The sequence below is a fragment of the Schistocerca americana genome, chromosome 2, assembly GCF_021461395.2.
Source record: "Schistocerca americana isolate TAMUIC-IGC-003095 chromosome 2, iqSchAmer2.1, whole genome shotgun sequence".
NCBI lineage: Eukaryota > Metazoa > Arthropoda > Insecta > Orthoptera > Acrididae > Schistocerca > Schistocerca americana.
This window is the reverse complement of record NC_060120.1, coordinates 676,018,637-676,031,507: the sequence shown is the minus strand read 5'-3', so window position 1 is coordinate 676,031,507 and position 12,871 is coordinate 676,018,637. Positions and strand designations below refer to the sequence as shown.

Below are 12,871 nucleotides of genomic sequence, written 5' to 3'. Positions count from 1 at the left end.
TACAAAAAAAGTCATTTACTGTAAGGAAATTTTCTAGTTGTTTTGCCACAAGTTTTTCAAATATTTTAGAAAAAAGAGGATGGAGAGAGATAGGCCGGTAGTTTCCCATATCTTCTGGTGATCCCTTTTTAACTAATGGCTTAATCTCTGCATCTTTTAGAACATATGGGAAAGACTCGTGTTCAAGGACAGGTTTAAAATAAGTCTGTGGGTATGAAATAATATGGCGTACTGCCTTGATTACCATGGAAGGTATCCCAACCAATCCAGCTGAATTTTTGTTTGTTAATGATAATATTCTGACTACCACATCTTTCTGAGTGATTTTTCTGAATTTTTTAAAACAAATATTTTTTTATGTCATCTCTAAGCCTGAAAATCATATTTTCCTGGTGGACTGTCATGTCTAGGTCAGATTTTGCTGTATTGACAAAGAAATCATTGAAGCAGTTTCAAATTTGTACATAATTTACAATAATATCACCCTGAAACCTAATTTGAGAAATTTCTTGACTTTTAACATTGACTCCCAACTCTAATTTCACAATAGACCAGACTGCCTTTGCTTTATTCCTTTGTTTGTTTATGAATATACTATTTGCCATTTTTTTTTTTTTGCTGCCACTATCACTTTTTTGAATATTGTCTTATAGCACTTAACATAAGTTACAAAATTAGAGTTTCTATTTACTTTGAGCTCATTGTGCAGCTGTATTTTTCTGGTACTTGAAATTTTTATGCCTGGTGTAACCCAATTTTGTTTATTCCTGACTCTCTTTTAATAATATTTTGGGGGAAATGTATCACTGAATACATCCAAAAACAATTTAGAAATTTATCAAAATTTTTGTTGCTTGAATCACAATGTTCTAAAGGCCAGCTTATAACACTTAACTTAGCACAAAACAACCGTGTAATGATTTGATTATTGAAATCTGGAGCAAATCATCATCTCAAAAATATTAGACAATGATGCAAATGGTAAAATAAGGTAGTATTGTACTTGTCAAATTCTCTGGAACTACTCTTTTTATAGAGCAATGCCAAGTTTCTGGCTGTCTGGGAAATGGTCAGCAGCCACTTGTGCTTTTTTTTTTTTTTTTTTTTTAAATGGAGTTATTCTGAACTGTTGTTAGATAACCTTTGTATCTATCATTTATGTCAGAGGAAAGAAATCTTTCAATGAGTGTCTTCCCCTTAATGTACAGCGGTATAATGACCAACTGACTTTTGCACATAATATGTGTTGTTTCTTCTGCCTGCATAGAGTAAAAGTGGCAGCATTAATGTCTTTAATCAATTCTTCAATGTAAAATTGATACATATGGTCTAAAAGTTCATTTTGTATAAAGTGTGAATATATTTACAAATGGAGGTACTAGAGCTATCAAAGTGGTCATCTAAAAGATTGACAAGATTTACTTGAAGAGACAAGAAATCTAAGAAATTTCCACAGTTAGCTGAATCTTTAGTGTTAACTCATGAGTTCCACAAAATGTTAAGCACTCTGCTACTTCATGTAATGTGTGTTTGTCCTCCATAATTAACTCATTATGCTTATGAATTTCTGTTCATGTTTCACATGCTTAATCGGTCTGAGGAGCAATGTTAATGGTGTCAAACATTTTGTATTTACAGGCATTTTATAAATGCTCTTCACTTGCCTCATGTGTCTTAAACTATTCATTTAAATGCTTTAGATCCTTACAGAAAAATGTTGCCCACAATCCTTCACTGCCAAAATAATTTTTCTTTCTCTCCACTGACTGTTAACTGCTACTTTTTGAAGAACCATGTATTGCAGAAAGCTGTGTTCTTCCTTCCATCAGGTTGAGACATTAAGAAACTTTTTGGTTGATGTGCATGTTACAGCTGGATTTATAGCTTCTCTTTTATATTTAATAAATTAAAGTTTTTTTTTAGCGAACAATTTACTTTATTAATTTTGAAATTGCTGTAAGAGTACTTCAGTTTCAGCCTCCAGGATAAGGAACACTACTGAGAGATGGCTACTTTTGTTGTTAATGACACTTTCCATTGACCTAGAAAGGTGTGTTAAGTGATGTCGGTGAAAATTCGGGTTACGGGCCCAATCTGGCTGGCCCAGACACTGTGTATAGGTGCAGATGGGTGGGAGAGTGGTAATTTGACAGACAGCAGGGTTTGATGGGGTGAGGGAAAGAGGGGTATGCATGAGGCTGTCCATCTGCTGGGCCCATACGATTTGGTCCCAAGCTACGCCATGGTAATGGGTGAGGTAGAGCAAGATAAACTACAACTGCAGTTTACCAACTCAAAGGTGTGGAGGGATTAAGGGCCACAAGGTGCTGGCCCTCAGCTGAATAGAGTAGGGAAAGGAAAACATATCCATTGCTATGGGATGATGGGCTGAGGGAAAGGGTGAGAGAGAAGTAGCGGGAGACATGGCCCCACTCAGAGTAACATGAGTAACATCATATATTTCTGGAACATATTAGTGGAAACTGTTCCTCATTACCTCTGGTCTCTTGTCATCTGTACTACACTACAATCATGTCATTCTCAAACTGTTTAATATAATACTGGAAAATGTGCAGAATAAAACTATATTCCAAAATTCTGGTGGGACCTGACCCCTCTTGCTATTACAAATGAGCCACTCTTCTGAATTACTGATGTTTCATGTCTAAAACAAAGAATATTATACATTGCAAGTCCTTCATCTTTTTCTCACCCCTCCCCCCCCCCCCCCCCCCCTCTCTCTGTCTCCCCCCCACCCCCACCACTCTTTTCCACTCATTTGCTACCTTGTGCTTATGTAGTGGTATGATTGGCCAGTAAGTCACCATTTCCAGTGTACTCACAAGTGGTGTAAGTTTCGAACTTGATGAATTGGCTCCTTCTGGTATTCTGCTGGAAATATTACTACTTCCATTAAAATTTTTATTTCTTAATGAGTTGACAATTTTCTCACTTCATAGGGGAACAGGGAGAGAGTTAAACCTCATTATGTCTTCAAGGTATTACATCAATGTACTACTTTATCATTATGTTTGCACATAAGAAATTGCCTAATACACTTCAAAAATGTAGATATTAAAACTATCTGCTACAGACCTCTGAAATTTATAGTGTCTTGGTTTTCCTGACTAGAAACATTGTTGTCTTTTGTTATTACCCATGTCTGACATTCTATCTCTGTCAGAGACCATAGTTTCCTATTTGTGACACAAAAGTACTTTTTGGTCTTCATTACTGTTTTAACCTACAGTCATGTGTCCTGTGTACCTGTCTGTCTTGATTAAAGAACTTCTTCCAATCCATGGTGGTCTGATAAAGCAAGCAGTGGTAACAATATGAAAGAACAAACAGCCTTGGTTGCAAAACTGGACTTTTTATTTTATTTAGCCTCCATCTTAGTTGTAAAACTGAATCTTTTATTTTATTTGACATTCAGTGGAAAATAAATAAAAAGAACCCAGTTTTGCTGCCAAGATTGTTTGCTGTTTCATATCTCTTGATTAAGCTTCTCTTTCCTGGCAATGGAGTTTCTAAAAGGTTTACAACAGATGTCATACTTGAAATGAAAAATGCTAATCAATGCCCAAATAAATTAGCATAATTTATGTGCTGTTTTCCCCACTAAATTACATAAATATGTTGCTTGAGGAACTAAAAACTTCTGTTATAACTGCAACGAATACATGCACTGCAAAATTTCTATTCAATCTTCTAGAGTGCATATAATCAACTGTATTTTCTGTCAGTACCATCACACATACATATCAGTGATCATGCACCAACCTTACACTGTTTCTCCATCAAGGATAATCTTGTATACTTAGGATACAGTTCTCACAGACACTCAGCTGCTCAAGGTCCTCCCATCACTTCCTTGGTCATCCAGCTGGACAGTTTCCAACAGGTTTCCCCATAAGCTCAGCTTTGAACTGGCACATGTCTGGCCTCCTGGCAATGTGGCCTGCCAGGCTTATGCTCTGTACTTTCGTTTTCTGCACAGTGTTCCATTGCTTCACCAGATCACACAGTTTCTGTTTCTTCCTATATCTCTAGGTGTTCTCTTTGCAGATTTGTCTGAAGATCTTTCTTGTGATTTTTGATTCAAAGATCTACAGGTTCTCCTAATCTTTTTGTGGTGCTTCTGTGCATTGGTTACAAGAAAGATACATATGGTGTAGTTACTTCCGAAGATATCCCTACCATCAATTTGTAGGAAACACCAGTGACAGGGTGGATTAGGTGGTGGTAGGCAGCTGTATGGGACAGCTCTTGCACCTGATTCTTCCAAACAGCTATGATCCATGGGGCAGCTGGGTGAAAGTAACAATGACAAAGGAATGATTATGAATATTGTGGAAATATGTTGGTCAGAGGAATGCCACTTTAAAATGAATGAGAAATATTTGGATAAAATTTTTCTAATTTCAGGATCCTTTGGAGGTAGGTAAAGACCTGGTTCAGAGTATAATTTAGTTGTTCTATTCATGGATAATAATGTATGAGAGATGAAAGTGATGCTTCTTTGTTCCTGAATAGAAGGTGTAAGGAGATCCTAGGAGATCTGAAGTTAGGTATGAGAGATTCACTTCTAGATATTGGTTTACAGAGACATTGACAATATCACCATATTGGGAGATGAATTGCATGTCATTATAAATGTGACAACTGCCAATAATTATGGAAGGTTTCAAGGAGTGGGAGGATATAGGAAAGAAACATGTGGTGTGAGACTGAAGATTTAAAAATTCTTGGAAAGTCATCAGAAGATAGGTGGAAATGGATGAGTTTCATCGTTCACTTGCAATAGCAGCTCAGTGAGATGGTTCAATGTTTGCTTTGTGATTTTTCTAGTCTGTTGAAAAGGTGGTAAAAAGGTGTTTCCTACATTTTCCCCACTATTTTCCTGATCATACAATGAAAAATTAGCATGATTCATTCGACCATCATATGGACAGGTTCCTTTGCAATTTTTGGCATTTCTGACTCAGTATTATGTTTAATGATCCAATTGCTGAAAACATTGCCTAAAGTTGTGACTTTTGTCTAAATTCTAGTTATTTATAAGGTTTACATTTCTCATTTTACATACATACATGGTCTACCTTGTAATTAATATCTTATACACAACCTTTGTGTTTGTTTCAGATGCATGGAAGGATGCAGAAACTGCTGTACCAGACTTTGTTACTGTTTCTGTTATGCTTCCATTGTGGTGCTAATAATTTTTTCCATAAAAGGCATTTCCAAAGCCATACATACTCAGAAATAAAGGATACAGTAAATTCTAAGCATGCAAGCAATTGTGCACATCTGCAAATAGAGACAAGTAATAAACAAACACAAGCAGAATTAACAGATTTGGAAAACCATGAGTCTGGGTCCAGCGTTCCAGTTCAGACCAATGAAGCCCAAAACAGTTACGGCACAAAACATAATGGAGACTTATTATACATAGATAAGAAAAAAATGTATCAAAGGAAGAAAATGGTTGATTTTTCTTCTAAAAACTCAAATTCAGTACTGTACGGTGATACAAATAAATTGACATTATCCAAGGAATCATCACTAGAAACACTTGTAGATTTTGCTATAGATATGCTCAATCAGAAGATAAAAAGAGAGGGAAATAGTAAAATAAAAATACCTGACATAAATGAAACATTTTATGAACAGGTTGGTCCTTTGAAAGTTAAAGGAGAATTCTGTGCCAGAATGGGTTGGTTCCTCTCATTGTCTACTTTGTACCGCACAGATCAAATATATGTATCACGAGGAGGAAATATTCTTACTTTGCTTATTAGTGTTGGTTTAAAGGAAATGTTCATTGATTATGATGACTACAAGTTTAAGTTTATGGAAGTAGGTCCTACAGGGAAAATTGAAGCTCAAGTTGTAAATAACTCCATTGAAATGATTTTAACTGTTGATATTAGTGGTTCAGGATGCAAAATAAAACTCGCTGATATCAAAATTACAACATTCAGTGGCCTCAAAATGCATGTAACTGGTCTTGGCAGATTAAGTTTTTTTGTATCTAAAGTAACAACATGGATTATTGAACTATTCCATGAAGAAATTAAAGAAAAAGCTGAAAGAATACTGGCAAGAGCTTTGGAAGGTGTTCTAGATAATATAAAATGTTAAAGTTTTGAAATTTCAGGGTTTTTGTTTTCCATACATGTTATCACATAATTTCTTTAACAATAAAATTTTAAAGTATGGATTACATTTACTATTAACCATTTTGTTATTTTGTCTCTCTCACTGTGCATGCAACCATCTTATATCATACATAGGGACATCAGAAAATAAGTTAAAAGTAAGTTACACATACTGTCCCATGCTCAGACCATTGCAAAACAATGGTTGGGCATTGTCATAAGAGAGTACATATTTCTAGTTCTCTGCAAACACAGTTTTGCTGCAATATGGGTAGCAGACACATCACAGTATGTGACTAACATTGTGCAGCGACTGGAAATAGTCTCTAAAGTGTAAGTACATGGGACAGTACTATTCTTGTGGGCAAACTATCTAAATTGCACACAGATTCACCATGAAATTTTGCAGGTATATGGATCAAATGCAGTGTCACATTCAGCCATAGTGAAATGGTGCCAACAATTAGACCAAGGAATGCCAGACATTGGTGACATAATCAGGAAAGAAGGCTACCGACATACACCAAAGGCAGTTGTTTTGGCAAACTGAAAGAACATCTGTGCAAAAGAGGTTTTCCAATAATGAGGGCGTTCACACAGTGGTTCTCTAATGGCTTCATGGCCAATGAGCACATTTCTAACACTGACAGATTCAACAATATGTAGAACTTCCCAACCGATGTTTACAGAGACTTGGCAACTTTGTTGAAAAATAGTGTCATGCACTTGTGTCACACTGAAGTATATTGCAGTATTCAATAAAAATTAGTTGCCCTGCACAATAATGTGTCACTTATTTTTTGAGATCCCTTTATACAAAACATATCAAAAACTTCAGATTAATCAAGGAGTAAAAGTAGTCAGTAGAGACCATAAATGAAGTTTGTATACATGCTACAAACCTGCCAGCAGCTTGAGTTCTAGTGGCCTGTTTGCTTGTAAGTAAGTACCAAAGTTTGGATGCACTGCACATACAGTGAAAATGATATATTGCAGTTTGTTTTGTTATTCACTATGCCTTATAGTCTTGAAAACATAAATCCTGAGCTCTACACAAAATGTGAAGAATGGCAAATAACTGAAAGTGAAGAAGATAATAGTGTGTAAGCTACACTTGGCTTTGTTGTATGGGATTTGTAAATGCTCTCTTAGATCACCAGGTTCACACATCAAAATCTAATGCTTCAAGATGGCTGGGTTACTACAAGTATAAAATTTCAGTACTTATCTTTAGTTACCCTATATTCTTCAAGTTGCATTGTGTTTCCCAGAATCAGAGTTCCATGTAGCTTTTGTGTATTAATGGATTTGGTGTCTCTTAAATCAATAAAATGCCATTATGCTGTCAGACATCTTGATTTATTCACTGGTAGGTTGATTGCTACCCATTATGTACAGTCCAAAACTTTCACCGGTGTCATGCAATAGTTAAATTTACAGAGAAACGTTCATTTACATCTAACCTCTAGCATAGGTTACATTTACCTCAGAAAAGTTTGAGGTCTTTGGAAAAGTAACATTGTCATATAATCTCTTTCAGTATTACTTCCATACATAAATGTTTATCAGAAACCTATACTGGTGTTAAAATTAGAACAGATATTAAAGGTTCCATTTCATTAATTAAACGTTGTAATTATAGCACTTAAATACAGTAGTATGATTTTACAGTTATGTTTGTTAATAGTATAGGCAGCAATGCCTAAATGTGAAACAGAAAGTCATTGCTCACAATGGGATACTTAAGAAACTGATTGGCAACAGCTGAAGAGCCAACCTGCACCTCCTAATGACTTCTGCACTTGCGCTCTGTGTATCAGCCGCTGAGTATGCTGCTCCTGTGTGCTATGCTTTGGCTCTTGCTAAGCAAGTCGATATTGAAATCAATGATACTGCAAGGATCATCTCAGGATGCTTGAAGCCAACATCAGTGCAGAAATTGTATCCGATTGTTGAAATAGCCACACCCAAAATCTTGAGGGCCACTGCTGCAGACAATGAGAGAACAAAGCAGGAGAATGACCACCGACATCCTCTGTACACTCATCAGGCAGTGAGATCCTGCCTTAAATCATGCAAGAGTTGCCTTGTTATGACTGTGCCATTGGAGGGAGCACCAGAGGCAATTCGTCTTGGAAGCTGGAAGAGCTCACTGCCCATGGACGTCTCAGCAAAAGAAGAACTAGCACCTGGCGCAAACCTACCCTGTATACAGGTCCCTCAACCACCTAAGAGTGGCATTCCCTGATTCAAGACCAACCTGAAGAAATGGGGAATCCTTCCAGCGAGTGCAGACACTGTGCACAGACATTATGTGCAGACAGTCTTTGACTGTGGGGCTGAAGAAGATCTAAGCCACCTACTTGTATGCCCCACCTGGACAACTCGTGCACAATACAAGATGTTTATGAAGGAAATGACAAAGCTATTGCAGCTGCTATTTTTTGGAAATGCTGACCAGACATGGAAATGATGAGTACATGTAATTTGAACAGAGGGTGAAATTTGGTGCTAGCTCATAAATATCATAATTTAAACTTATTCTCTTTAAAGCTGTGACTTTTATTAGTGGTTTTATTTATTTAACAGTATTAATAATAAGTGGAATTTTGGTGTTGACACTGAGACTAATCAGCTGAATTTTGAATAGATGTTATGTACAATGCAATATAATTTTTCTTATTTCAAAAAAGCTCAGTCCACCAAATTTGAGGGAAAGTGGATGTTTTTCTGGATCCTCTGTCACCTGAGCTTTCTAGTGGGATATACATTTTGAAAATGGAAATAGTTTCTGTATTATGAAATTTTGTAAATTATGTGTTTCTTGAATTTCAATGTTAATTTTGTATTCTGATAATTTTGAAGGTTAATTATGAGTTGTGGCTAACAACAAAGAAGTTTGATAATCATTGTTAATTAAAGTGTTTTACAGTGCTTTTCATTAATATTATTTTATTACATAGTTTCAGTCATGGTCAGAACTGTGGGTTTTCAACAAACATTGCTAAGTGGAAGACATTAATTCATCTATCATGTTAGTAAGTACATGTCATCTCCATGGATAGCATAGAGAGTTACTATTCCACTTACAAGTATTAATCTTTCACTCATAGTGAAAAAACAACAATAAAACTTATTGATATCTTGGCTAATGAGTTTTGTTACTTGGATACCAATCTGACTGCAAAGCGAAATGTTTGATACCGTCAAAAATTGTTACAAGTGTTACCAAAGAATTATCACTCCAGAGAAATCTTTGAACTCATATGGCATATTAATGATCCAGAGCATCCATTATCATTAGAGGAACTTAATGTTGTAGAACTCAACATCATCTTGATGGAGAACACCAAGAACAAAGCAGATGTGCAGTTCACTGCAACTATTTCATACTGCAGCATGACAACAATCACAGGATTTTCTTTAATGCTACAATTGTTGTATGCATTAACTCCCAGGCTTAAAGTCAGTGTAGAGACTGGACCTGGCACCACCCCCAGATCTATGGTATTTCTGAACGGGGGCAAAAACTTGATAGTGGCACTCTTCCCTCCCCCTCCTCCACTACCAATTTGTCGATTACTTGCAATAGGAAGTAAAAAAAAAAAAAATCAGTTCTTAAAAAATATGTCAATTTTGTAGCAGACATCTTTCTGGATAGTTTGATATATAAAACATATATATGCTGGAGGAAATTTAATACATGTCATTTGGTCTTAAGTATGTCAAAGTGCTGTACCATGCCTCTTCACACAGCATTCTTCTATGGCATGTCACTCTCCTTTGCTCTGTGGAATTCAAACTGTATGTTTTGTAATGGAAGCCATCAAACCTATATTTAAGATGATGGTAATTAAAATGCCCTGTGATGCCTCTCCTGCTCCCAATCAGCCAATCTGACATCCTACCCCCTCCTCCCCCCTTAAACAAACTCTCACTTAATAATACTAAATGGGATTATTGGTGACCGGAAGAATAAGAAGCCTTAAGAAAATTTGCACTCTTTATTACCTGTTAGCTAGTAACTTTCTCTTTTGTGTGGCATAAAATTAACTATAGAAACACAAAACCAGTAAAGACAAGAGACAAGCAAGATGATACATATTTCTACAATCCAATCCTTAGGTCCCAGCATTTTTTTCTCTCTCATCTTCCTACATTTTTACATGGCATGATTTTCTTTCTGCAAAAGACACTATTGCCTCATCAGAGTTGGTCGAACATTTTGCTACATGAAAAATCAAAATGTTCTTGCCTAATACTGAAAAAGCTGTTAATATGAATAGTACCCAAGATGATTATTTTGTCATTGTCTGCTAGATAAAATGAAATAGGTGTTTTTAATATTACATCAGTTCTAACACATGCTAAATAAGTGAGATTGTTTCAGCACAAATGGTCATTTGCAATATAAAATGCCTATTAGGCTTACTACAAGCAAAAATTTTATCTTAGGAAATAGTTTCACATTTTATTCATATGCTCCAGTTTCTCAAGCATGAAATCAAAAGTTAGTAGTATGAAATTTTTATGTAAATTTGGAATTGTCATAGTCTTCCATATAATTTGTGTCATGTTCCCATTTCTTTTTCTTCCGCGTTCTAACAAACAATCTTGTCATCTCCAATTTTGTAACTTCTCCTGCCATTGTCAAAACTTATTCTTTGTTTAACTTCATTAACCCTATCAGAATCACTGGTTTGATTATCCTGCCTTTATTCTCTGGTTAGGCCTTATTATGTGTTGTACAACATGTTTTCTGTGCTGTTCCGAGAAAACAACTTAAGTGGCTGCTAACCGGGGACTCTTCTTGTCCAAACTATTTATTGTCCATGTTTCACTTCCATACATGGCTACACTCCATACAACACCCACACCTGTCTGAAGTCATTAATCAGCGCATCATTACTGAGAGTAATGTATGAACAATGAGGAGGTATTGAATAGGATTGGGGAGAAGAGAAGTTAGTGGCACAACTTGACTAGAAGAAGGGATTGGCTGGTAGGACATGTCCTGAGGCATCAAGGGATCACAAATTTAGCATTGGAGGCAGCGTGGAGGGTAAAAATCATAGAGGGAGACCAAGAGATGAATACACTAAGCAGATTCAGAAGGATGTAGGTTACAGTAGGTACTGGGAGATGAAGGAGCATGCACAGGATAGATTAGCATGGAGAGCTGCATCAAACAAGTCTCAGGACTGAAGACAACAACAACAACAACAACAACAACAACAACAACCGGGGACTGTACAACTACCCCTTACTAGTGTCTGTCAAAATTTCATTTTCTTGGGTACAAGATAATACATAATCTTTCTTACCTGTTATTTGTGTTACTCATTTACTTCCACTCTTGTAGTCTGAATCTATGGATTTCACTAATAATTATAACAATGCTGATCATTGCACACCCAATCAGCACATAAATAAACAGTGATTGGCATTCACCTGTTTGAGTTTATTCGGTGCAGCTTGCACAGGTCGGACCCCTTCTGTCTGCAGGAAAGTTTCTATTTTTAGATGTACCAGAGATTCCACTGCCAGAGACATAACATACACTATGCACGCATTCAGAAATGAATGTATGATTCTTTCAGAAATCAACTTAGAATGTGTTCTAAACTGTTCAAAAACAAACTGTGATGCGTTTCAAAATCATATGAATAATCGAAAGACCAATGTATGCCAAATGCTAGGCACTTTGCAAAATAAAGTTTTTCTTCAAGAATATGAATTTGGTCCTCCCCTGAAATCACTGCCCAGGGCAGATATCATGGGTTGCCCCCCACCCCCATATCCGGGTGTGCCTGGTACAAATGCTTCAGAATCAGCTGTTTAGAAACAGCTAACCAATAAGGAGAGAGTTTTGTCTCCACCGAAGAGCCCACACCTGACTGAAGTCATTAATCAGTGCATCATTACTGAGAGTAATGTATGAACAAAGACTTTTTATATGGATATGTAAGATGTACCATAAATATATCTTGATACTATTGTATATTTAACTCTTATGATTTATTATTATTATTATCATTTCTTTTCTTTCTCAGACATTATGTCTGGCTAAAAATGGAAAGTGATGCAGACCTTGAGCAAGCGTGACTTCCTTGTAACTGTACGGTATATGTTACATTGCATTTGGGAACTTTCGGGTAATTGAACAAGTATCAATAATTACAGATTTGTGTAGTTGTATATATAAATTTGGATGTAGCTGTATTGCGTTGATGTACTGGTGGATATTGTGTGGTATGTGTTAGATGATACGGGTGCTTGCCATGTAGTGTTTTCTTTTTGCAATTTACTTTCTTCGTATCTGTTGATGTTATGTGATCTAAAGGGTTGTAGAGGTGGTTATGAAATTGTAGTGGTGTAGCCGATGTATTTATATGAGTGATTGCTTTGTGTATTTTGCTAGTTTCTGCTCATTCTATAAAGAATTTTCTTAATTTGTCTACCTGTCCATAATGTAGGTTTTTTATGTCGATAAATCCCCTTCCTCCTTCCTTTCTGCTTAATGTGAATCTTTCTGTTGCTGAATGTATGTGATGTATTCTATATTTGTGGCATTGTGATCGTGTAAGTGTATTGAGTGCTTCTAGGTCTGTGTTACTCCATTTCACTACTCCAAATGAGTAGGTCAATATTGGTATAGCATAGGTATTTATAGCTTTTGTCTTGTTTCTTGCTGTCAATTCTGTTTTCAG

The 12,871-nt window shown here is 36.2% G+C and overlaps 1 protein-coding gene across 1 annotated transcript in view; it reads left to right on the top strand.

The window, feature by feature from the left end:
- LOC124595098 overlaps nt 1-6,946 on the top strand; it is a 28,792-nt gene extending 21,846 nt beyond the window's left edge. The window contains exon 2 of the mRNA XM_047133692.1: nt 5,146-6,946. Within this exon, the coding sequence (XP_046989648.1) occupies nt 5,146-6,144 (999 nt within the window). The 3' untranslated portion in view covers nt 6,145-6,946. The remainder of the gene's footprint in view (nt 1-5,145) is intronic.
- Nucleotides 6,947-12,871: the final 5,925 nt, after the last annotated feature.